Genomic DNA, 27,143 nt, shown 5'->3' on the forward strand with positions numbered 1-27,143 from the left:
GATCTGTACACCACTGGAGTAGGAAGAGGACCTCATGGGGAAAAGTGGAGAGAAGATCCATAGAAAGATGCTGTGACGAAGATGGGGATTTTTGTAGTGTTTTCTATGAATAGTGTGGGCACATCTCAGTTTTCCTGTGTGCTGCAGGTTTAACAAGGTGGTGAGAGAGGGTTGTTGGTGCAGAGGACCAGGTGTGACGTTGCGTAGCAGCCGGGACCCCCAGACAACAGCCTGGAGATGGGGTACCCTAACAACTGGTGACCTGGTGATTAAGAGGTCCACCCCAACTTGGCAGTCAGTCGGTTCTGGCCTGTGGGAGGACAAAGGGCTGAGGAGAGAGGACCCCAGTGACCTGTTTACCTGGGACAGAAGACAAAGGACAGGCGAGGAGCTGCTGGGGGAGACGACATCAGATAATTGGCTGGAAGGAGGGGGCTGCTGGAGTGGAGAAAGGGAGCAGCCAGAGGCTACCTGGATGCAGGAGAGACCTAGATATATGGTGCTGAGGGATGCTAGGCCTGAGGGCCTGAAGAGTTTCCTGTGCTAGGTTCAAATGCTCAGTAAACCTTTCTGTTTTATGCTGGCTGAGAGTCACTCCAGCCTAAAGATCAGGGTTGCATTATTCCCTCTGGGAGTGGAGGTCCGGGGGTCCAGAGCAAGTGGACTCCCTGAGGGGACCCGTGGTGAGAGACAGGCGTGCTGAGGGCTCAGAGAGGTACGGTTCCAGGAGCCAGAGAGGCCTGCAGCTTAACCGCTGTGAGAGAGTGGACCACCGAGAAGGGCTGTCACACTGAAGGGGGTTCCTCCCTGGGACCGTACAGAGCCAAGAGAGAGCACGTGTCCTGTAAGTCCATGACAGGTGTGTACAGAAATATACCCTCTGGAGCCATAGGTGTAGGCAGCGAAACCGCAGATGAGCGAATGCAGACACACAAGTGCAAGCGACATGTTGCCAAGAAGAGAAAGGCAGGTTCTGGCTGAGATAGACGGACTGGATGCCACCCTGAAAATTAGGTCCTGAAGGGTCTGGAACCTGTCCTCCAGCAGGTCTGCACGAGCCAAGACCACATCGGTGCGTGCCCCAATGAACTCTAGCAATTACATGGGGTCCAAAGTTGATTTTTCAATGTTTATGCTCACTCCCAGGGAGGAGAGGTGTGTGAGCAGCATGGAAATCAAAGCTCAAGCTTCCCTTCTTGATCGTGTCGTCAGCAGCCTATCATCTAAATAAGGGAATAGAAGGATCCTTCAACAGTGGAGGTGGGCCACCACAACTAAGAAAACTTTGTTGAATACATGAGGAGCAGTGTTGAGTCCGAACAGGAGAACCCTGTACTGAAATTGATGATGATCTGCCATGAATCTTAGGAATCGTCTGTGGGCAGGATGGATGTCCACATGAAAGTAAGAGCCATAAACCACATACTTCTTTCTAGGGAAGGAATGATGGCCACCAGAGTGACCATACAAAACTTTGGTTTTCATACTAATCGGTTGAGATGACATAGATCTAGGATCGGTCGCCACCCGCCTGTCTTTTTGGGGACTAGGAAATAAGTGGAATAGAACCCTGCCCCCTGATGGGCTGTGGGAACAGGTTCTATTGTGCCCATCTGAAGTAGGAAGTCTATCTCTAGGGTGAGGATACGGTTGTGAGAACAATTCCTGAAGCGGGGGTCAGGGATATGGACGAGGTACTGTTTGGAACTTAATTGTATAGCCATATTGAATGACATCCAGGATTCACTTGTCCATTGTTACTGCACTTCAAGCTGGCAAGAAGATAGCTAGGCACCTGCCGAAGGGGCTGGGCCGGGAGCACAGCTTGAGGCACAATAGTTGGCGGCTCTCTTAGTGTTCTCAGAAATAGCGCTTCTGAGATGTTTGAGAGTGAGATGCAGGAGGTTGTGATGACGATGAACTGGAAGGATAAGATTGCTGGGTCCTCTGCTGTTTGCGAGAAGGCTCATAGGACCTTTGGAAAAATTGGGGAGCTTTGAACCACTAGGTTGGAGGTGGATGGTAGAATTTGAGCTTGGGCGCCGGTGTGTAGATACCCAGAGACCGGAGAGTTGCTCTAGAGTTCTTGAGGGAGTGAAGAGAGTCATCAGTCTTCTGATCGAAGAGGTGAGACTCATTAAAGGAAGATCTTCTATGATGGTCGGGATCTCCTTCAGGAAGTTGAAGGAATGTAACCAGGACTCTCTGTGCATGACAATCCCTGTAGCCATCATATGCGAAGAAGTGTCTGCTGCATCAACCGCGGCCTGCCCAGCATTGTCCTCGCCACCAGCTTCCCTTCCTCTAGGAGAGCTTGGAATCAGGCCTGATCCTGCAGGGGCAGTTTATCAGTGAAATCCATATGTTTCCCGTAGGTAAGGAAGTTGTATTTCACAAACAGAGTCAAGTAGCTCAAAATGCAAAATTCTAGGTTGATAGAGGAAAAGACCTTGTGGCCCAAAAGGTCCAGGTGCTTGCCCTCCTTATCTGCCAGGATGGAACGTGGGTGCTGTTGGGTGAGCCCATTTGGTAGCTGCCTGAATCACAAGAGAGTTCAGTGGAGGATGGGAGAAGAGACACTCAGGTCCCTTCAGAGGCACTTAGTACCTCTTCTCCACTCCCTTGGGGGTAGGTGTGCAGGTATCCAGAGTGTGCCAAATAGTCCTAGCTGGTTGAAGGATAATAGCTCATTGACTGGTAGGGCCACCCTGGCTGGTACTGAGGTATTTAAGATATTGAGCAGTTTGTGCTGCTTATCTTGCACTTCCTCCAGTGGGATGTTGAGGGCACCCACCACCCTACAAAGCAGCTCCTGAAACTGTTGCAAGTCATCCAGGGGCGAGGGAGGAGTAGAAGACACTGTGGCATCTAGGGATGTAGAGGGGAACTGCTCCTGATTTAGTGGTACCATCGGAGTTGGACTCAGCAGTGCATTACCTAATGCCGAGTCTGAATGTGTGCTGGATGATGGTCGGAGAGGGGAGAGAGGGGATTCCTTGAGGACGGAGAAGGAAGATTCCAACAGTGGGTACTGCAGCCATGAACCGCAGCATGGCCATCCTGGCATGGATCCGACTGCGAATGTTGAGGAGGGCCCCATAGAGCAGGGTACTAAAGACACCAATACTGGGTAAATGGCGGATACTACCATGAAGCCAACAGGGCCTTGGAGTACTCAGACCGGTGCTACAGGAGGGGAAGGCCTCGGTCCCTGAACAAATCTTCTGAATCCAAGAAATAAGAAGCCAGTTCAAATGGTGGTGCCATCAGAACTGAAGAAACTGTAGAAGGCTCTACGGATCAGGCAGGAACATGGCTCAAAGAAGGCAAGTCCAACCTGAGAAGAGCATTCTCTGAAGAGGCGACAGCACCAGAGGGCAAGAAGGCCTCTCCTCAGCAAAAGAAAACAGCTCATGTGGCTCCGGAGGCTGACCCACGTCTCCCCAGCATCAGTGGCATGCGCTCTTCAGCTGGAACCGGAGCTGGAGTGGAGGACTGCTATGGATCTAAAGGTTTTCTGGACCTTGGCAGTGCCAATCTGGAAGGAGTATGAGTTTCAGTGGACGGGGCCGACAGATACAATGGTCTGTGCGTCTTCTTGTCGTGCTTGTGCGCCTTGGAACGTGCTGCTTCTCTGTGGACACAACTCATGGATGGGGTAGTGTTCTTTTGGACATGGAGGAAGACTTACTGCCATGCTTGCGTGCAGGCTTCCTTGCCTCACAGGTAGGCCCCAACATGGGTCCATAGCACTGGTACTGGTGGAACTGGACTGAAGGTCTCTGGTAGGAAACATGCTCTTAGCTTGCTCAGGCCAACGTACAGGGACGTTCCGTGGCCTGGATCTGACTGCAGCCTCATGGTGACTTCCATGAAGTGCTTCTTGAAGTGAAGAGCCAGCCTTCCCACATACGTGCAGGGAAGGAGAGACAGATAATGCAACTGGAAGCAACTTGTGCCTCCCCCAAGCAATAAGGGCGGCATTGGTACTTGTCACTGACCGAGAATGAGCGATGGCAGGAAGCGCAGATCTTGAACCCTAGTGTCTTCACCATAATCCAGTACCCATGCCTGGGTGCTGGGAAGACGGAGGGGACAGGGAGGAGAGAACGGGACTACCAGTGAAAACGGCATCCCCAGTCCTTAAAATCCAAAGAACTACCACTGAACCTATAAAAATAACAAAACTATTAACTATGTACAAGAATAGGAGTCTTTTTTTCCTCTGTTTGCAGAAATACGTCACAAGAGACAAGAGAAACAAAGAGGCTCCAACTCCAACCATGCAGCGATGAGAAGGAACTGAGTGCACGGTCAGTCTGTCCTGCTCTTTATCGCCTCGGTTCTAACCATGAGGCGAATCAAGGGAGCATGCGTGAACCAACAGACACTACTATTAAAAGCGCCAAAGCTCTAGGCACATGCACAGAACCCTCAGTAGAATACAAAAGGGACCATCATTTTCCCACCTCTGAGATCCACGGGCTGAAGATGCTACAAAGTACAATTATTGCAGATCTCAGAATGCAAAGTGCAATCCTGGCTTCCTCACCCACATGCCTCATGGACTGCTCCTCTGAAAGCTCTATCTGAAACAGTTCAGTCCTCTGCAGAAGGAAATGAACATGAGAAATCTGATCAGTTACCTCATGTCTTTCCCCACGTTGGTTCTGATACCCCAGTCTGTCAGCTCTGCGTGGGCAAAGTGGAAGGAGTTGTGAATCTTCCCTGAGCCAGTAATACTGCTAGCTCGCATTGGGCTGTCTGAGACAGAGACCTCTCGTTTCTAATGGTACCAAACCCAAGTGCTTGGCAAACAGATTGGGGAAAGACGTCTATAATCCTGGTGCCTGCTAAAGAGATGATGATGTAACCAGGCCCTGCAGCCAACTGGCAAGAGAAGACACCAGGTTTAAGAGGAGAGGACCATCACCTCCTCTCACACCTCCCACCTGGAGAGCTCAAAGCTCCTTTCAGACAATGAACTGATCCTCATAAAATGTCTGCTTGATGCCAGGGACACCACTACACTGGGACACTCGCAGCCTGCAGGGCAACACTCAGTGCAGTGTTTGCCACATCTTCCCATTCTAAGTGTGGGACCTGCCCGTTTCCTAACAACACACCGCACTGGGGGTAGTATCCCTCGCTCACAGAGGTAAGGAGAACTGAACTGACTGCTCAGGACTCGCACAGCATGTCAATGGCAGAGTCAGCAGTAGAATCCACGTTTCTGGATTCCCTGTCCCATGCTTTAGCCAAAACATCATCCTTCGCCAGGAGCCATTGCTCCAATCACATTACCCTGGGGCAAACTGTGGAATCCTATCTGCAGCCCTGCTATGGTCCCTGTCAGTAAGGCACCACTTCAGAGAGGGAGGCAGGCTCGAGGAGCACACAATGGGTGGGGGATGACAGCCTAAAGCCTGGCAGAAGATATTCTCTCTGTTCATCTGCATTCTCCGCAGAACTCTAGCTCCCCCTGGAAGTCACTGTCCGGCTCACTCTGCAAGAGAGGGATGCAGCTGGCACACCCTCCCCAGCACGCCTGTGCAGAGCTACATAGTGCTGCCCCTCATTGTGAACCAGGCCATGAGCAACAAGCAGGAGCAGGAAGTCCTGCACCACTGCAGTGCCCTCAACACGGGAGCTGGGAACCGCCGCAGCACCGCTAACGCGGGAGCAGGGAGTCCTGTGCCACCAACGCAGGAGCGGGGATTCCTGCGCCACCACAGCGCTGTCACCGCATGAGCGGGGAGCCCTGCACCACCACAGTGGGAGCAGGGAGTCCTGCGCCACCAATGCAGGTGCAGGGAGTCCTGTGCCACCACAGCGCCACCAATGCAGGAGTGGGGAGCCCTGCACTGCTACCAATACAGGAGCGGGGAGCCTTGAACCACCTCAGCGCCGTCACCGTGTGAGCAGGGAGTACTGCACCACCAACGTGGGAACGGGGAGCCCTGCACCACCAACGCGGGAACGGTGAGTCCTGCACCACGACAGCACCACCAAGGTGGGAGCGGGGAGCACTGAACCATCACAGTGCCACTAACACGGGAGCAGGGAGCCCTGAGCCGCTGCAGCACTGCCACCGCAGAAGCAGGGAGCTCTGAGCTGCTGCAGCACCACCACTGCATGAGCAGGACACGGGGGGATGTGGGAACGCAGGGGAAATGGATGGATTCACACAGTAGTGGGGAGAGGACCTAGACACCTTCTCCTTGGGTCTGGGGCTGTTTCATCTCTCTATCTTAAATGTATAAAGGCCCCAGTACAAAGTCTGGGGGTGGCGAGCCGTGAGGAACAGAGACTCTTATCTACCATAATCATCTGAGAGAGGCCTTCCAGCCTGCCTTGAAGGTCACAAGAGTCGGACCAGAGAAAGGAGGCAGTGGGACCGTCCCCCTGCATTGGGAATGCCATTTCCAACGCTCCAATAGGGCTCTCCAGACCAACGTCAATGCCCTGAACTGCAGCTGAAAGCAATGGGAGGGGAGTGCAGGTTCTGGACCCTCCTGCTGTCACCACGCCACGAACAGAGGTGGCCCCAAGAGGGAGAGGTCAGAGCAAGTCACAAAGCCTGAAGCAGAGAGAAAAGGCCTGGAGGACCAAAGGGCTTCACGTCAATGTAGCCACCCAGGAATCCTATCACAGTTGGGGGCTAGGAGCACCAAGCTGAAAACCTGCTGGAAAAACCACAGGCCACCTTCCTCCATACCCAGAGCAGACACCCCCGATACACCTGCATCACCCCTGACCGGTCTGCTCTGAGCTTTAGCCAGGTCCCTCTCCTTCAAGCCCAAGCTTCAGGAAAGCAGAAATCCTGCACCATCTTGGTCCAAAGAAGAAGAGGCCTAGGGCTGCATGTCACCTACATACTGATGGCACTGTATCCAAATTGTCTCACTAGCGCCCCCAGCAGCCTCATATGCAGTTGACACACCATGCTACAGAACTGCCTGTGGAAGAGTCCTCAGATCCAAGGTGCAGGTGTAAGCTGTCCTAGCACATCTTGGAGCTCACTGAGCTATACCAGCCTTCGGAGAAGTCCTGGCAACATCCGTCTCAGTCATATTTTATTTCACTTCGATATCTAATTGTTTACAGTGGCCAGCAGGGACAAAGGACAGCAACTCTGGGAAAGGATGGGCTTGTGCTCAATGCTCTGCACTGGGCAGTTCCCTAGCTCACAGCTCCCTGTATGACCTTGGGCAAGTCACTGACTCTCTCTAGGCCTCAGTCCACTGCCTCTCTCCTAGATATTCCCCCACTGAACAGAGGGGAACTGAGGCCCAGAGAGATGCAGCCCAAGGCTTCACAGGCAGTCTGTGGAAGAGCAGGGACTTGAACCCAGGACTCTCAGTCCCAGGGCAGTACCCTAACCACTGGGCCAGCCTCTCCCCACCTCAGCTGTTCAGAGTGTAAGCTCTCTGGAGCAAAGACTCTCTCTACCCACCCATAGGGGCCTTGAGCTCACCTGGGGCCACTCAGCAGTACCGGCACACAAACAACAAAGAGTAACCGACAGGGTAATGACCCGGAGGAGGGAGGCACCAGCTTGTTCAACCCAAGAATGGATCCAATTCAACTTACAACACACACACACACACACACACACTTTGTACAGGGGGTGAGAGAGATACAGACAGCCCAAACTCCCAGGGCAACAGTGTCAAAAGTGGCCACTAACTGTGGTTGCCAAATGAGAGACACTTCAAGGGTTCCTGGACTGGGCTCCCAAAAAAAGAGGCGGAGTTCCTGGCGATCTGCAAAGCTCCTCTCCTGTCTGCTGGGCAGCTCTCCAGTCTCTTGCTTTTCCCCGGCAGCAGGCTCATGCACAGGAGTGTGACAGGATGACGGCCCTGTACTCTAGGAGAGCTTCACCCCAACCCAAAGTCCAGCAGAACTCAGCCCACCCCCAGCAAATTCAATAGAAAGATACTCAACGGCTACAGCAGAGTTTGATCAAACCTGTCAAGCCTCTGCCCAGCACCAATGGGGCACAAACACTGGCTGCACATGCTTTCCAGGTGAGTCGGCCCCATCTGGAGTGAACCAGGCAATGCCACACACTGGTTCCAGGCATGCATCTGGAAAGTATCGGTTCAAAGACCATGTGCTTCTCACACATAAACATCTTTCCCCCTTACAGGTAACAGAATCTCACATATAAGCCAAAAGATTTTTGGAAGTGAACGCGCGTCACTGTGCGCGCTGCCAGCTGTCGCTGTGCGTAGCTCTCAGCTGAGCCAATGAAACATGAGTCAGATTCCCTTTGGCTATGGCCAATTCCACACAGGTTCTTAAGCACTAGCTCACAACACAATGTTTGCCAGGCTGCAGAGGAAGGGTTGCTACACACAAGATGCATCCGTTGGATTGTGCCCCCCAGGTTCATGGGTCGGCCAGGATTTGCAAAAAGTGATTGAGACAAATGTGACATTTAGGCCGTAAGTGGCCTAGCCTCGCACCTGTAATACAATTAAAGCCCTGAAAATGCACGGCCAGTGTAACTTCCACCCAAGAGACTGACTGGTGTGTCACAATTAACAAATGTTCCATTCATGAACCCATGTGATTAGAAATCATTTACAGGAGACTGTGCCACTATGCTCAAGTCTTTAGAGTGTGTGGCAATCTTACCATCTGCATCCAGAGATGGCTGTGGAGCGCTGCCTGGCCTGACGAGGCCCTCCCTCTCCTAGTAAGGAACCACCTACTCCATCCCACGCCAGGTTGACCCAGCCTTCCCCATGCAGATTATTCATTAGCCAGAGGTGTGTGTGTGATGGAGGCGCCACCAGAAATGATCACGACCTGCTCTTCACCCTCCCCAGCAAGGCTGGAAGAAGCTGCCTCTGCAATGCTGCCAGCCTGGAGAGCATGAGCCCCAAACTCTGATCCCCACCCTGCAGGGAAAGGGGCTGAGACAAGCACCAGCAGCAAATAGAATGGAGGAGCTGTTCACAAAAAGCAGCATGGCCTAGTGGAGTGTGCATGGTGCTGAGCCTGGGGCCTCAGGCAGTGTAGCGAGGCTCTCACCCACCTACAAGGTGGGGGCAGATGAGCTGGTCTCCTCCTTGCAAGGCACAAGGAGCAGGTACGGAACCAGCCCGCTGAGAGTGGGAAGGGCCAGGAAGGTGCTGAGGGTAGGGGACTGCCTCCCCTTGGCCTTGGCCTGGGCCTGGCATGCTAGCTTCCCACCCTGCCCAGCACTGGGACCACGGTGCTGCTGGTTCACTCTGATATAGGAGGGACAAACTCCCTTCTTCACCTCTGTCCAGCCCACTTGTCTGCTACCCCTTTGTCCCACCCCCTCCTCTTACCCTTATCTGCAGCGCCCAACCCTCACCCGTGGCCCCCTGGCCCAGCCAAAACACTGGTGTTAAGCTCCCCTTCCTTCCTGGATGTTCTGCCCAGGTCACTTCCCATCTTCGAGCCCCTCCCCACTTCCATAGCCAGCTCTGGCCTCTGCCCAGCACCTTTGCCTACATTGCAATGCCATCTCTGTCTGCCCTCCCCCAGCCTTCACTGGCCCTCCCTCCTCCTGCTCTCATCCTCACTGTCCACTCAACTCCTCCTCAAGCCTTGCTTGGTCCTGTCCCTGCGCTCAGAGGCACTCCTTTTGCCTCTTGGTTTGTTCAGAGCTGCCCTGGCTTGAAGACCCATGCAACCAGAGCAGCTTTTCCTAGGTGCTTGTGATTTTCTGAGTTTGAAGAACAATACACAATGAGGGCAGGGTGCAGCCCTGCCTGCAGAGGGCTCTACTGCACAGACCAGGATAGCTGCCGGCTGCCCCATTTCACAGAAAGTTGGTGACTCCAGCTCCTGTTGAGTTGCAAATGCAGCCCTCACACAGGCAAAGTTTGGGAGCGCCCAGAGATGTTTGTCTCTTGCCAGCACTGCAGTCCCACAGGTACTAACCTTACATCATGGAAATGCACTCAGCACATGGATTATGCATAGCATGCCACAGCACCCAGATGCCAATCAATAAGTGTGTTTGTTACAGAACCCTCCAAAAACATTTATTTTAGCCAGCCGGACAGACAGTAAATCAAATGCAGCTGTGCATATTACCAATTAATGGGCTTTCCCCAGGAATGGGAGCTCCTCTACTGGCCCATCATGTCATTAATTAAAGGGAGGAGAGGTAAGCAAAAGCAGCAGCGTTACATTATGCAACACAAGAGAATTCACAGGCCCTCTTAGAGCTACAACACCTTCAGCTGACTCTTACACTGCAAACAGGGGGAGAGGGGATCATGCTTTCCATTGGGAGCTTAGGGCAACCTAAAATTTAGTTCTAGGGAGATGGGATCTAGTAGTTACAGCAGGAAAGTCAGAGACGGGACTTGTGGGTTCTGCTTCTAACACTCACTCCTTTCTGGGTCAGCGTTCTCGTCGTAAAGCTGGGATAAAACTTACCTTCCTCAATAGGGCTGAGAGGGTTTACAAAGTGCTTTGAGATCCTTGTGTGATAGGCCTGCCAGAGGAAGAGCCTCACCTAGTGCTCTTATTAACATCCTTGCTATTCGCACACTCATGCAAAGGGTTCCAGGTACTAATCAAACCCCAGAGTCTGGCTGGAGTGCATGTGGTCTGCTTCCCACATTTGTTGAAATGCTCTGGACAGATTTACTCTCCTATACCCACTACTACTACTACAACTTCCTTGGAATGGGAACCGTAGAGTCCTTGTCAAACAGACTGAAAGGCCTATCTTGTGTCACCACCATTTCAGTAAGTGCCTCATTACAGACCTGCCCCATATAGGAATCACTCCTACCTAATGCCCCTAAGAGGTGACAATACACCCAGCCCAGGGGCCAGGGAGGGGAGGACACAGGATTCTGCACAGCATGGTGCTAACAGGGCTGGCGCGTCGTGTTGCCCAACCACTAGATATCGCAGTGGTGTACACACACTTTGTACGTCAATCTCAGCAAGAGCCCTGCAGATAGGAGTGCCCAAAAGGTGCTGCCCACACAGCTCATTCTAATATGCCAGTGGCCATCCTGCCTCCAATATAGGAAGCCCCCCACACAATGCCCTTCTGGACTAAATGGAAAGGTGGCCCTGGTCTGCTCCTAGTAGCTACCACTCTGCCCTGGCCTGGTTGCAGTGTGGTCCAGGCAGGACCCCACAGCACTGCACACACAAGACCCACCTGGCCTTCTTGGGCTTTGCCTTGGGGGCTGGCTCAGTGCTGCTCCTTTTTTCTTTAGGCTCCTTGGGGGCTTTGGCCTCCCGGGGTTTCCTGGGTTTCTTGGCTGCCTCCTTCTGCTTGGGCTCCCTGGGTTTCTTGGGCTCCCTGGGTTTCTTGGGCTCCTTTGGCTCTTTGGGCTCTCTCTTCCTCTTTGGTTTCATCTCTCTCTCCAAGGCTCCTTTCTCCCCCACTTCCAACTCCCCCGGAGCCTTTTTCTTCCGTTTCTTCTTCACCCCGGTGCCCCCACCTCCGCTGTCCTGCATGCCATTCTGGGATGGTGTCCTCTTCTGTACAGCCTCTCCAGGCTCCTCCTCTGGGCACTGGTAGTGACTGGCCAAGTCTGCAATGTTTACGTGGGGACACAGATCCTCCCGATCGGCGCTGCTGGCAAAGGGGGCCTGAGGCTTGTACTCGCAAGGGAGTGAGGCGCCAGACATCAGGGAATGAGACAGCTGCAAAGAGAGCAGAAAGGAGGAGCATTAGCAAATGGCCCCTACAGACATGGCAGGTGGGGGTTGCTGGGGCTCTGCCACTCTACAGACATTATGGATCTTTACAAGTCTAGGGGCAGTGTTACACACTGGCCAGGATGCTTACAATACAGCCTGACTGTTCTGCTGAGGTTCCCTGGTGCAGCGTCATGCACAAGGACTACACTGGGTGCCAAACTGTTCCAGCAGGACAGCGTTCAGTGCAGTGCACGCTGCTAAACAGATGGATGCTTGGCATAAAACTATGAATCAACAGTAACAATCACCACTTGTGCACAGTTTTGCAACAATGCATTGGAGAGCACTGTACAAAGGTGTAAGTCTCACTCCTCCCTTTGACAGCGGGGAAGCTGAGCCCAGCAAGGTCAGTAGCAGAGCTGGGAGCTGAATGCAGGCCTTCTGGGTCCCAATCCAGTGCCCCCCGGGAGCAGAACCCACTTCCTGATGGCGCTGGGGCAGAGAGGGGGAAGTTTGCACCTCCCCTATTCAGGGACTGTGGAGGCCTAGAATCCATGCCTCAATGGCCTCATAGGGCTTTGCAGATTTCGGAGTTGCCCTAGCTACACCGCACCTCCTGCCTGGCCTTCACACACCCAGTGCACTCAGACCTGCTGTAGAGGGGACGTCGAGCTGGCTCCATGGCCAGGCAGGTGTTCCCAAGCCAGGGATGTTCCCTGGATTTAAGCCTGCCCTGCAATCTCTTTACCGCTGCCTCACTGGCCTAGAGGGGGCATAGGGAAACCCCAAATGGTTACCCCTGAGGAGTGTGCAGTATTTTTCATTCAGCATGCAGACAGGAGGCAGCTGCCCAGCCAGATACAATGCTGGGCAGTGTGATCACAGGGTCACTGGTGCTTCCTTTTAAAGAATCAGACACACCCAGGCCACTCCTGACACCAGGGGCTATGCAAACTTTAAGCAGTCAGGCATATTCTCTGTTTCGCCCTGTTTCTGGTGTTTGTTTATTTTTGCAATTTCTTCAGCACTAACCACTGAAAGAATTCAATCCCCTCCTCCCACTGCTCCCAGCCACAAGCAGACAAGGTAAAACCAGCACAACAACCTCCAAAGCTGGCAAAACAGGCCGCGATGAGGGGAGCAATAAAGTGACCAGAGAGCTCCAGGGCTAGACTAGGGCACCCTGGCGTAATGGGGTTTACTTTCCCCTGAAGAGAGGACTGTTTGGTAGGACTCTTGCTGGGACTGGGGCTGTGCCGAGCACCCATGGGGGACCCTGAGCTCCATGTGGTGTTTCAAACCAGGACAGGATGCATCATAGGAAACGTTCCTCAGAAAAGCTGCCAGAGATAGACAGTGACTGAGGGATGCTCACAAGCCAGCCAGAAACTTGACTCTTTCTTTGCAAATAATGAACAGGATGAAATTATAATGAGCATGGGGAAAGGGGTAGCCCAGATTCCTTTTCAGCTTCCCAGTCTCACGAGCCTGTGAGAAAGCAGGGAGCAGTGTTGCCTTTCGATCTGGATGCTTTCAGCCTGGCCATCCCAGTGTGAAAGGGAATGAAAAGATGAAAATTCTCAGGGCTAGCACAACATGTACAGATCACTGGTTGTCCCTGCACTGCTAGGGACTGAACAGCCCCAACTTGCCTGCTGACACTCACCAGAAGAGAGACGAAAGGGGAAGGGTGGTGCAAAAAGTAATGAGAAGGAGCATGCTTCCTTTCCTAGACAGATCTCCTGCCGGACCCTGCCACACCTGTGAACAGGTTGCCTCCTGCAGCTCCTCTCTCACTGGCACATGTCGAGACAGGCAGAGCAAGCACCATGGGCAACCGCAGCTTCCCACGATCAGAGACTTGGGAGGCCACAGGAATGAATGATCAGCAACTGGGGGAGAGAGGCCACAAGAAACTCCCACCTCTCAGCATCCAGGGACCATGGGCTCATTGCTTCTGGGCCCGCAGTGGGGAGCGTTGGTCCCAGCTGTGGAGTGAAGTGCTGGCCCAGTGAGTAGCCTGGCTGAGAGCAGGGCTCACGGGTGGATCTGGAGGCTCAGACCACTGCTCTGTAATACCCAGAACAGACTGCAACACCCGGATACCGTGGCTGCTGAACACCCACAGATATATAGGACTTTCCAAGTGTCCAAGATATGGGAAGGGGAATAAAAGTGATCAATAATCCAAAAAGGTCTGCAGGTGCAGACTGCGCACAAGCTTTCAGTGAGTGCCAACTCCACGGAGGGCTGAAGAGCCTGCATTAGTCCATTATTGAGATAATTCTTAATAACAAAACCTGAATTCAAATCTATTAATGAATTGGAAATTCTCAGAAGCTTCCTTCTGTTCCTAAATCACAGGGCTGTAGTCTGGGGGAGGATACAGTGTATTTTTCATACATACCAAAGCAGCAAATCCCAATTTAGCTCTAGAGCAGGGACCAACCCCTCCATAATCTCTCTCTGAGACCCTCTCTGATGTCAGCACTTGCTGCAGGATCCAGTACCTCAGGACATAGATGATGGGTTACACAGCCTTTCCCCGTATAGCACCAGCTAGAATCTAGCCCCGCTCAGTTGGGACTGAAGAGTTTGGTGGGTCTCAGTTCCAGGTCCCACATTACACACTCCCCTCCATGCTTGGCACTAACTGGCAGCCTTCTGATGACCCAGGGTTGAAGCAGGCAGAGGGGTGTGTTGGAGAAGTGTCCTGCTGCTGCCCTGTAGATAAATAAGGGACCTCCATTCACTCGGGTTCTCAAACCGATGCCTTCACCAGCACTAAAGCCACATTCCATTTTTTAATCATTGGCCTGTATATGCAAATTATTTGCAATATGCAAAATAACTAAATAGCTAAATGAATACTTGGTATTAATGATGTAATAGTGACTAAGTGCCACTAATTTCCGCTGAAAAGGTGGCAAAGAAGTTGAATCCTTGCTTTAGGGGGAAAACTCAACTCTAGAGCCACAGCCAGCATCTCTGTAATGCCTGCTGCTGAGGCTGGAGTTCAGGGTTTGCCTTGCAGATGCACATTGGGTGAGTAGAAGTGCTCTCCTTGGGAGTGCAGTGTGTCCCTGCCACTGTGCAATGGGATGTCCAGGTGCCAGGGGACACTGGAGACTTTTCCTTTCACTTGGCACTTCCTTGATTTGACAGGGCTGAAGGAAACCTGATCTGCCTGCGAACAAAGCTTTGATTTTAGGAATCATCAAGCGGATAGAATTCTTTGGAAAATCTATAACCATGGGACAAGTATGTAACTGTTTATGCTCCTATGTACTGAAAGGCTGAGTTTCTATTTGCTCTGGTCCAAGTGCAGGCTGCTCTGGGAATTTCTGATTTCTAATCTGTATTTACACACAAGTAGGGAGTGAAATGTTATCAGAAAGAGGAACGATTCCTAACATTCCTGAAAGACCCTGACAGATGGATTCTTTGTATATCCAGGGATATTCAGGAGTGGCTACAGCATGCTGCTTGTTTTGGCACCCCTGCAATCACTGCAGCACACCCTGCTGTTCTAGTCCTGGACCTCCACACAGCTGGGCAGCGCACCCAGCATCGCAGACTGTTCCATGGCTACCGTGCTGATCTATGCAGGAGATTTAGGATATGGATGAAGACAAACCAGAATGCGACCAACCAACTAATGCTCACTTGTGTCTAGGTTAAATGTAACATACTCAACCAGGGTGCTGCCCTGGTCCTACCCACACTGGCTTCAGCGATAGATCTTACTGCAACTCAGCCTCCACATGAAACCTGGGCACTACAGCCCCAAGTTACTGACCAAGGGGAACTTTCTACACCAAGGGAGAAGAGCAGCTCTGAAAAAGTTGACTCTGAACCCAGCTGCCAGGTACTAAAATCTGCCCCCTGCCCCACCTTCCTGAGAACATCTTGGATCTTCCAAGATGCTTGAGTCAGGGATCGACTAGAATGATTTACAGGAGTAGCTACAAAGCCAACAGCCCTCCCAAGAGGCCAAATCTCCCTTCACTTCCTTGCTAAGGAGCAGCTGAGCGCAATTACCAGATGGAAAGCAGAACTCCAGCATCCTATAGCAGCAGGGTAACGGCTTGTCCTTTCCAAATGCATCCCATGGCTTTGGGCCTCAGGGCATGCCACACGCTACCATAGGCTGACCTCCCCAACTGCAGGGATCTCCCTACCCAGGGGGCCTGTAGGCAGCACCTCAGGTGCTGTTCCCATAATGGGACATGCCAGCCCCCTCTCAATATGTGTGGGAGCAGATGGGACACCACATCAGGACCTAGAGATGGAAGATCAGCACCGTCATCCCCCAGCCACCTGGAATGGGTCAGTCTCTCAGCCAACAGGTCAGGAGGCTGAGCCATAGTGGGTGTGGAAGATGGTGCTGTGTGGAAGATGGTGACTCCTCCCTAAACCTTTGCTGCTTTTCCTACCACCTCCCCCAATATCTGCCTTAACATGAAGAGATTTTCAACATCATCATGCACTTCCCCATGGCTCCTTTCATGTAAGCAGCACCATACAGCGCTTCTGCGTGGGACCACTCCTCAAATGGTCTGCAAGAGCCACATGCTGGGAAGTCTGTGGCTGAGTAGAACGTGTGTGTGTCTTGGTGGCAGCATGAGTCCCAACACTGAAAGCCCAAAGCAGATGTTCTCTGATCATAAAATCATCACCAGACAGGGGCGGTGCAGGAATGTGCAACTCCTCCAAGGACAACGCTCCAGCCTTGCTATAGTTATTGCAGTTCTGCACACATCTGGGCATGCTATGGATGTGAGCCAAATTGGTCAGAAGAGGGCACTCAGAGTTGGTTCCTACTTCCACATTTAAATTGGTACTTCCAACAATGGCCACACACTGGACAAGTGGCTCAGTCCCCAGCTCTGTCACCCCCACGCCTCACAGAATGGTTCAGTGACCTGTGGCTATGGGTCCAAAGTACCACAACACAAGCCACTGGGCAGGGCTCTGCTTGTGCTCTGAAGACCTGTGAATTCCAGAGTGGGGTCCCCACACTGAACGTTAACCAAGTGCAGCCAGTCAGCACATCTGCTGCCCAACAAGGTCCTCCATACACACAGAAGAGTCACATTTCAAGGCCTCACAAAGGACCTCTATAATGCAGTTTGCTTTGCGTGTTTGCAGAGTCCATGGTGTTCCTTAGATCAGTTTGAAAGGGTGCTTCAGTGACCACTTGCAAACACAAGCCAGCACACACAGCCCCATGACCACGAGGGACCCTACAATAACAAACAAGAGTGCACAGCCCAGTGCCCATGAGAGAGCCTACAACAATAAACTAGCACATGCAGCCCAGCGCTCAAGAAGAACCCTACAACAACAAACCAGCCCAGCCTCTGCAAGGGACTCTACAATAACAAACCAGAGTGCATAACCCAGTGCCCATGAGAGATCCTACAATAACAAACCTGTGCACATAGCCCAGCACCCACAAGGAACCCTACAATAACAAACCAGGGAGCACAGCCCAGCGCCCATGACAGACACTACATCAACAAACCAGTGGTGAAAGAAAACTTCAAGAAGCTTCCCAAGGGATTGTAAGAAAGCAAGAGGGGAAGGTAAAGTGCTAGAAAAGCCCCTTCTTTCTCCTCTTAGACCTTCCCCCTGCGGCCAGTGTCTCCGGGAAGTGACTGAGCAGGCATTACCGGCCGCAGTTTTGAAGGGGAGAGCACATAAAGGCAGGGTCCCTTGCAGGCCACCTGCTCTGCAGGTTCCTGGTGACACTAAAGGAGGCCATAGTCTGTTTTATTGCCAGGTGTTTGAGAGCAGCCACCCACCACCCTACACAAAAAGACTCTAACTCAGCCCAGCGTCTCAGTGAGTCATTGTCGGGCCAAGCAGCAGACTGGTGGAATGGGGGGGGGCTGTGTAACTGGTGGCTTGCCCCTTAAGGGCAGGAAGCCTGGGGCCAACCAACCCTGGTTACTGAGGGGCACAGCTGAGAGAGATCAGTGGGTCCCCTACAAAGAGCAGCAGGAAGCTAAAGAGGAGGAAGCTCGGGGAGGCAAAATGGAGTACAGAGGAGTGACTTCAGCACAGGAACCTGGGTCTGGAGAGTGAGACTCAGGCAGGGAAGGCCTGGCAGTGACCTGATAAGAGGGGAAATGGATGGACTGGAGTTGACTGTATTTTGAACATTTGTTAATAAAACTAGACCCCAAGAAGGGGTGGTACTGGACGGAAAGCCTGGGTGTAGAATTTATTTAAGGAGCCCTTTGAAAGGGGAAACTGAGGCAGGCAGCCTGTAAAGCCACCTCAGGCCACAAGGGGTGCTCAAGAGGGGGTTTGCCCTAAGATATGTGCTTGGGAAAGGGCCCATCCAGCACCAGGCCATTGGATCTCAGTGTCTGACTTGCAGGTCCCAATTCCCATCCAACCCCAACTTATGCAATGCCTCTTTGCACACCCTAACCCAGCCAGCACATCCCCCAGCCACTCGTAGAGCCCAGTACAACCTGATGCGGGCCCCAGTAATACCTCATGACCTAGCTCTTCATTGGCTGACGTTCCCACTTCACCCTCATACCCTTCACTCCCCCTCTTCTCCATAAGCCAACCTCCAGGTTGCTCATGCTCATGTTCCTCCAAGCCCTTGCCCCAGTGCTCCTTCCCTCTGTAGGAAAGGCTGGAGGTTTGCCCCAAATGCCCATGTGTTCATTGTTCCCCCATTGTTAGGCCACTTCTCTTGGTGTCAAACAAACCCCTCTTATTAACTCTTTACAGCCAAGGCAAGTATATGTGCTGCTGCCCACCAGTTAAGCTGTCGCACTCAGCTGGGCAGCACCCTCTGAGTGGCACTGGGTAGCCCCTTGTGTGCCCAGGCCTCTCCCTGTGAAGTGCAGCTAGGCAGTCCTCTGACACTGCTCCTACTCCCTGGCCCTAGAGGGTTTGGCTGTGGAGCCATCAGCCATGTACACTGTGCAGCTCTGGGATCTGCTTTACACTTAAAACATGTCACCAGCACACCTGGTGGTGAGGGTTGTGATTCCTTACTGCCACAGCCATACCTGTAATACCCTAGAGCAGATGCACTTATGTTGGCACATGGCACTTTGGCCATTTCTACACTCCCACTTATGATGGCAAAACGTTTGTTGCTCGGGGACACACACCCGAGTGACATAAGCTTCATCAGCATAAGTGATAGTGTCCACAGCACTATGTCAGTGGGAGAGCTACTCTCGTTGGGGTGGTTTAATTATGTCAACTGGAGAACTCCCTCCCATCAGCACAGAGCAGCTACATGAGAGATCTTACAGCAGTGCAGCAGTAAGCTCGCTAGTGTAGACATGGCCTGAATAGCAGCACAGCTCATCTTGCTCCACCAACTGGAATACGCTGAACCCATCTAAGCACACTCATACTAGTATAACTGCATCTACACCAGCAACTGCCACTTTGCTGGCACAGGTAGATCAGCAAAGCCCAGATCCACAAAGGTATTTAAGGGTCTAGCTCCCTTTCATTTCCATGGGAGTTATGCACCAAAACACCCTCGTGAGTGAGCCAAAACTCTGAAGTGCGGACAAGGCCTTTGTTTCCTCTCCATCAGCCCAACCGGGCACAGAGCTGGGCTGTGACTCGACTAGTCCGAAGCGATGCCAAGGAGGCAGCGGAAGGATCCTGCGCTTACATGGGGAAGAGCTCCTGCCTTACTAGTGATGGACCTGATCCAGCACCTAGCCAAGAGGTTCATAAGGTGAGGCTGCTCCTGGAGCCCCAACTGCTGCTGGGCTTGTAGGTGGGAGCTCTACCAGAAGTACCTTTTTCCATCTGTGGAAGTGGCAGGGGTCTTTGACTGTGTCTTCAGATCCAGATCTCACCCAGCCAGCCCAGGTCTTGAAACACTGCACAAGTTTGCATGCAGCTGCCTGGCCCTATTAACTGAAGGGAGCACATTACCCAAGATGATCTTTGCAGAGCTCTCTAGTCATCTGCAAGAATGTTGCCAGAGAGCCATTTAAATCCCTGGCCCAGCATGAAAAGGCACTGGAGACACCAGTTTAAACCAGCCAATCAGTCCCTTCCCCAATGTGATGGGCTAACTCACACAACTGCTAGTAAAACAGCAGAGAGACAAGGTAGGTGAGGTAATATCTTTTACTGGACCAACTTCTTTTGGTGGAAGGTGCAAGCTTTCGAGCTATACAGAGCTCTTCCTCAGATCTGGGAAAGGAAGCAGTGTCTGAGCTAAAGACAAATTGGGATTAAGCAGAAGATGTAATGCACGTGGGGGAAAGTCCCTTAAAAAGAAGTGAGCAATTGGAGGCTAGATTGTTACATACAAAGGGTTTCAAGAGGGCAATTAAGGGTAGCAGACAGTGTAAGATGTTACAAATTGTAATGAGCCATAAAACCAACGTTCCTGTTAAATCCGTGGTCTTTGGTATCTAGCAGAGTTATGAATTTAAGTTCCCAGGCATATTTTCTGAAGGTGTTGTGCAGATTTCCTTTAAGGACAAGTACTGAAAGATCAGATATGGAGTGAGCGCACTTTGAGAAAAGTGTTCACTCACAGGAGATGCCATGTTTTTGTCTTATTGTTTTTCTGTGTGAGTTCATTCAAAAGCATTGTGATTGTCTGGTTTCACACATATATTTGTTATTGGGGCATGTGATGCGCTGAATGAGGCACAACACGTGTTGTGATAAAGCATCTGTAGGACCCATGAATCTTGAAAGGCGTGTTGTAGAGTGTACTGGTAATTGTAATAGAGGAGATATGGCTCCAAGTTTTGCATCTGTTGCTATGGTAGGTCTAGTGCTGCTTTGAGTGGGAGGTTAGTTTGAAGGCCAGAAGAGGAGTTTGGGGAAAGATTTCTTTCTGATGTGGTGTTCATCCAATAAGGGTTATTATTATTTGATGATCCCTCATATGGGTTCCAGCGTGGGGGACAGATGACAGCTAGGGGTGTGCAGTCTGTGTGTGTGTGTGGGGGGGGGTGTCCTGTATTGAAGCAGGTTCTCCTAGGGTATTTGGGTGGCCTGTTCCATGGTGTGATGTACTTCTCTGGTGGAATGTCCATGTTTAGTGAAGGTGATTTTAAGTGTGTTTAATTGTGTCTCCCTAACTTTCTCACCACAGAAATTCTGTGGTATTTGAGTGCCTGGCTGTAGATAAGTGATTTTTTAGTGTGTATGGGGTGGTTGCTGGATCTGTGGAGGTAGATATGGTGATCACAAGCTTTCTTGTATACAGCTGTTTGGAGGCTTCTATTGTTGAAGCTAAATCCATGTGTTCAGGAAGTTGATGCTGGTGTAAGAGTGTTCTAGAGAGTCTGATGGATGGGTGGTGGTGGTTGAAGTTGCAGTGGAAATCTATGAGAGAGTTTAGGTCGTTTATCCAGAGGATGGAAATATCAATGTAGCTCAGGTATATCATTGGTTTTGTGGTGGATCAGATCATAGGATCAGATGGAGTTTAGAACATTTACCAGCTGGGTAAAAGGCAGGGCCTGACAAGCCAGGATGGGCTTTGTGACAGCACTAGTGCCCACCAGAAGCATCTGCAAGAATATTTCCAGAGAGCTATTTCCAGCCCTGGCCCAGCCACAGGAAAAGGCACTGGAGACTAGGGGCTGGGCTGGCCAGAGACATCACCTCACTGTTCACAGAGGGATGGCCAAAGAGAGCAGCATTTCTCGAGGCAGTAACCATGAGAAGCCAGAGAACTACCTTCCCACTGCTCCAAATCTTCTGCCTGGATTTGCTCCTATAGAAAAGGCCTTTGTGGTGATAAAGCAGCTCCCAGGAACCGGGGCCTTTGTATGCAGAATCACACCAGGTTAGCTAAAAGTCTGATTTCCAACCTATTTATTTCAACCAGTACAAACCTTCATGGAAGCTCTGATTTCCATTCAAAGAAGTCCCCAACTGACCTAAGCTCATTGGAAATTAGCCTTGTTAACCCAGAACCAGAGCGTCCATGGCGCCCTCTGTCCTGGTGTAAATGGGTTTAAAAATTACATCTGCGACTTAACCACTGTCACTACACATGCCGACCTGCATGAGCTATAGAGCCCTCCCCAGCCACGCGCGAGCCAGTGGCCACCCTGCAGCAGCTCTCCCAGCGCACAGTTTAGATTCATTAGCTGCCATCTCAGCTACAGAGGAAACTCCTGCCTCCCTTCCACAGTAACAATGACGCGAGTGACCCATGTAATGAGACTGACAGGGAACATCTTGCATAGGCTGGTGTCACGTTCCCAGCTTTGCTGGCACAGCTGCTTTGAGCACTTACCACAGTGGCAAGGAAACCCAAGCACATGATAGGCTGGAGCCTCCCACCCGTGTCCAAACTCACAAGTTGCATCACCTGCCCTCACAGCAATACCCCCAGGAGAAGATCACCACGTCAAGCTTTCCCAGCTCACATTGTTCTCTTCTCTGTGCTGATGAGAGCTTTATGAGCCCTAAGCCAGGCAGAGGATTTCAGCTGGAGGGCAGACCGGAAAGAAGAATTATGAGCCCAGTTGGTCCTTCTAGACCATGTCTCTCAGAGCAGTCAATGCCAGCTACTGCAGGAGAAGATGAAAGATACCTTGTGTGGACAGTTATGGGGAAGCTTCTTCCTATCATATGTCCTGAGCAATGGAGTTGGTATCCTGTCTCATTTTATCATCATGGAGACACTGGTCATGATGTCATGGTTAAGGCTGAGCTGAGTTTTGCAGCTGAACCAGGGCTTCCACCGCTTCATTATGCATGAAGAATGTGCATGCCCTCCCAAATTCCAGCACTTACACTTTGGTACAGAATTCATTCTCTGAGAATTTACAAGTGAATCAGTTGGTTTGTTAGCTCAAATTGTTTTGAAAATGGGTCTTTTAAGAAATTTAGCCCCTCGTATCAGCCATTCTCCAGCCCCCACTCTCAGAATGATCTTAATAATGGAATAATACAGACTCTTCAAACTTTCCACCAAATTAAAACTCACTTAAATCCTGGGCACTGGTTATGTGTGAAGAAATAATTGAGGATTAATGGTCATTTTTGTAATTATTTTTCATAACTGAAAATTTATCCTTCAGTGGAGGCTGGTGCAGAAAATCTTCCCCTGCACAGTAGCACCACCAGGAGAAAAAAGGCATAAAAATAATCTACTATGTTTTTAAAGATCCAATTATTCTAATCTGGGATTACACACACTCCTAGGGATCAATCGAAGATAACTGCATGGCATCACTAGAGGGCAGAGATGAGGCTAACTGAGTTGCCCTAACTGCATTTCCCTAACCCAGGGGTGGGCAAACTACTGCCCGGCGGCTGCATCCGGCCCTTCAAATGTTTTAATCTGGCCCTCAAACTCCTGCTGGGGAGTAGGGTCCAGGGCTTTCCCAGCTCTGGTGCTCCAGCCAGAGAGTGGGGTCAGGCCTGCTCCATGTGACTCCTAGAAGCAGTGGCATGTCCCACCTCCAGCTCCTACATACAGGGGCAGCCAGAGGGCTCTGAATGCTGCCTCCGCCCCAAGCATTGCCTCCGCAGCTCCCATTGGCCGGGAACTGCAGCCAATGAGAGCTGCAGGGGCACCACCTGCAGATGGGGCAGCACGCAGAGCTGCCTGGCCGCACCTCCATGTAGGAGCCGACAGGGGGACATATCACTGCTTCTGGGAGCTGCTTAAGGTAAGCGCCGCCCGGAATCCACACCACTGACCCCCTCCCATGCCCCAACCCCCTGCCCCAGATCCCCCTCCCACCCTCCGAACTCCTCAGTTCCAGCCCCGAGCACTCTCCTGCACCCCCAACTCTTCATCCCCAGCCCCACCCAGAATCCACACACCCCGCCAGAGCCACACCCCAACCTCCTGCCCCAGCCCAGAGCCTCCTCCCAGCACCCTGAACTCCATATTTCTGGCCCCACCGCAGAGAGCCCACACCCCCAGCTGGAGCCCTCACCCTCTCCCACACCCCAACCCCTAATTTCATGAGCATTCATGGCCCGCCATACAATTTCCATACCCAGATGTGGCCCTCAGGTCAAAAAGTTTGCCCACCCCTGCCTTAACCTAACATGTTTGGATTCCTTTTAAAGTTTAACCTTGACTCTGAATTTTCTGAGTTTATAACATCTGGTTTTGGATAATTACAAAATCCATGTAACATTTTTACCCTAAACTGCCAACATGTGCTTTCAACCTTATCTCCACCTCAATATAGTTTTGATCTGGGAACACTGATGTAACTGGAGATGTTTCCATTCTCCATACAAATGGTGATTCCTTTTTTGAATCCCCCAGTCTCTCAGCCTCAGGCATCTCTTGTGGCAGTGAGTTCCCTGGATTATGTGGGGGATTTGATTAATAACTTACATTTACTTCACACATTCATCCCAAAGCATTTCACAAACTATGAAGCAGAGTCAATCACTCAGCACAAAGCTGTGTTATGTAGCAGGGATTGAGGAAGAATCCCAGCTCCAGTGGAGCCTGGAGGGAGGGGGAAAGGGGGGGCTTTCCCATTCGTGTGTTCTCTCTGCAATCCCTCTGTACCAGGAAAAGACAATATCCTCAGCCAGAGCTAGACTGTGAAAAGTAGATCTGCCAGCAACTAGATGAAAGCCCATCTCCATAGAACTTGATCTCTGGCAAGTGTTCTCAGCCCCAGGGCAGGGCCCAGGGTGCAGAGCTATGCCAGCAGGATGAGCTGGATGCAAAGTAGACAGGATGCACAGCTGACAGGAAGCTCCTCATGGACAACACTTACTCGTAGTGTTACAAAAGCAGCTCACAGTGATATTCCACTACTCTCTCTTCCCTCAGACATGAGAGTCCTTCGAAACAACAGCCCCATCAGATATCATCCAAGCAGCTGCCTCAGCCTCCCACATCAGTGACAAAACCACAGGCTCAGAGTTGGCCCTGGGGGACACTTTATGGAAGCCAATGGGGTTACAGCCGGGATAAATTTGGACCATAGGACCTAAACACAACAAGCTTAGGACCCCTCATGATGGCAGTGCCCCTCCCATGCCCATGCTGTGAGCGCCATGGTAAAGCCAGTCCTCTGCACAACAACAGAGGCAGGTGTCAGCTGCAGCTAGTAACCAAGCAGACAAAACTAGAGGTTTCATTCTTCCAGAGCTTATAGCCATTTGTGCCTTGGAGCTGAGGCAGTGCAGCTCTCCCGTCTCCCTCTAGTGGTCAGATTACATGGAATGGTTTATAAACCTCCTTTTGCTCAGGTAGCAGATATGCATGCATTTAGATCCAGATGTCAAGGGTTCAATCCCTGCAGATAACCCAGCCAGCGGAATCACTATACAGCTCATCTTTAAATTATCCTGGTGCATGGCAGAGTTACACAAGCTGCCACACACCCCTGGACCTGCATGTGCTGCTGTCAGTGCACACTAAAACCATAAACCATAAAACCTTCAACCACAAAATAATCAGACTCTTCTGGTATCAGCCCGATTCGGGATGTGACACTCTGGCTTCCCCCTACTCATGGAGTCCTAAGAGACGCACCTGTATCACCATACTGAGCTTTGAGCTCCTTTGTTTCACAAGCAATGTGGGGGCCTGCAGCTGAGGGTGCTGGCTTTGCCGTGTCGTTTGCTCCTGGCCCAGATTGGGAACTGTGCCAAGTACAGCTGAATTCACATTGCACATGGCATGTTGCGACAATTACTAAATTAGTTTGACAATTTCATATCAGCCCCAGGCCCAGGAACAAGCCCATATTAGTGATGCCGTGTGAGGCCACCTGTCAGCAGCAGCTCCTGCAGCATGGCACAGCAAGTCAATGCTGCATTGGCTAACACCAAAAGCTGCATTTAAACTCCTACCCCCTTGCAAATACTGTTAAAGCACAAGCCAGCCTCCACTCAGCCCCATGCTCCCAAAAAGAGGGAAGGCCTTGCCTGTATCCTTGATGGCCCAGAGCGCCTGCTTGGCAGGATCACCCTCTGCCATGCCAACATATCGGTCAGGCAGCTGAACAGTGATTGAGAGAAGGTGAAAACCTGCATCAACCCACTGGAGAGCTTGGTGCAGACAGGCTCCAACCCATGCTCCCAGGCGACAACAGGCCATTATAACCCACCTGCCTCAGAGGCATAGTCTTTATTGCCAGTGGAATAACACAACTTGTGCAAGTCACAGCTAGGCAGCACAACAACCTGGCACCCCAATCACACACAAACTTGGTGCAACTCCAACACTGGCTAACATTTATTTCCATGATAAAACTTTCCAAGGGAAAACAAAGAGAGTGGGGTAGACTGGAAGGCTAGATGGGTAAGATTAGGACTTGCCAGGCAAGAAGACTGGGACGGGGATGAGAAGACCGGGACGGGGATGAGAAGACCAAGGGAGTCTGGAACTTTGTAGGCAAGGAGAAAGCGATGAGAACTCAGGTGTGTGGAGGAGACAAGACAGGGACAGGGAAGAAAAGTCTGCAACCCCTAGAGAACACTCCCATCCAAAGGCTGGAATGGAACCGAAGACTCTGGAATCTCAACATTCCACTGTCAGCAAATGTCTGTGATACCCTCTGGCAAAGTGTGTGTTTTAGCCCCCTCCAATGTTGGTCCACAAAGAGCGCAGCAGCCTGCTACTGCTGTCTGTTACTCCCTTAGCTCGAGTGACAGAGATCTGTGTGATGGATCTAAAGGTCCCAACCCTGCTGATGACCCGTGGGGTGCCAATATGATACCATGTGAGGGAATTTCTGTTTTTCAGTTTGCTTTTTTAAAAACCCAGGAAATTACATACAGAAAATTACATTAAAAGAACATTATTAAGATTGCAAAGTCAATCACATAAATGTCAGGAAATGTCAGTATTAAGGTTGCCTGTGCAACTTTCATTCAGCCCCCCTTGTGCATATGTATTGTGATACTGTCTTCCATTACATGATCACATAATATTTTTTTCCACGGTACCCCGATCTCATTCAATGCACAAGCTGGACCTTATCTGGGATTAATCAGGGCTGGGTAGAGAAGAAGGCTATTATCTGTGGAACCCCTGCCTCAATTGTTGCAGAAGTTAGAAGGTCTGTACGGCATGGGCAGGTGATTGCAGGAAGGGAAAGGATGGTCTCATGGTTAAGAGAGTTAAATGCTGCCCTGGAGAACTGGATTCTATTCCTGCCTCTGCCACAGAGTTCCTGTAGGATGTTAGTCAATTCACTAACCCCAACTCTATACAGGGGGTCACTAATTGTGTGATTTTCATTTTCTGGGTGCCTGTCTTGGAGCTATAAGTTCTCATTTGCAGAAGTGCTGAGTAAAGGTAGTCAGAACAGTCATCTCAGTGAAATATGCTATTTGGTCAGAGTTGAAACGTTTGGCAGAGACATATCAGTTTCCAAAAAAATATTCATTGGGAAGGTTCCTGGGCCTGTGGTGAGGCACGAAAGACAAACTCTATAGCTGGGTGAGGATTGTATTGGTCTGGGATGTGGGAGACCCACATTATAATCTCAGCTCTGTCTGATCTGGAGTGGCCT

General features: G+C 51.2%; 1 protein-coding gene across 1 annotated transcript in view; it reads right to left on the reverse strand.

The window, feature by feature from the left end:
• Window positions 1–27,143, reverse strand: part of CHD6 (chromodomain helicase DNA binding protein 6) — a 138,275-nt gene that overhangs the window by 87,540 nt on the left and 23,592 nt on the right. Inside the window, 1 exon segment of the mRNA XM_043496052.1 lies at window positions 11,171–11,661. Within this exon segment, the coding sequence (XP_043351987.1) occupies window positions 11,171–11,661 (491 nt within the window).

The sequence above is a fragment of the Dermochelys coriacea genome, chromosome 13 (assembly GCF_009764565.3).
Source record: "Dermochelys coriacea isolate rDerCor1 chromosome 13, rDerCor1.pri.v4, whole genome shotgun sequence".
Classification (NCBI taxonomy): domain Eukaryota; kingdom Metazoa; phylum Chordata; order Testudines; family Dermochelyidae; genus Dermochelys; species Dermochelys coriacea.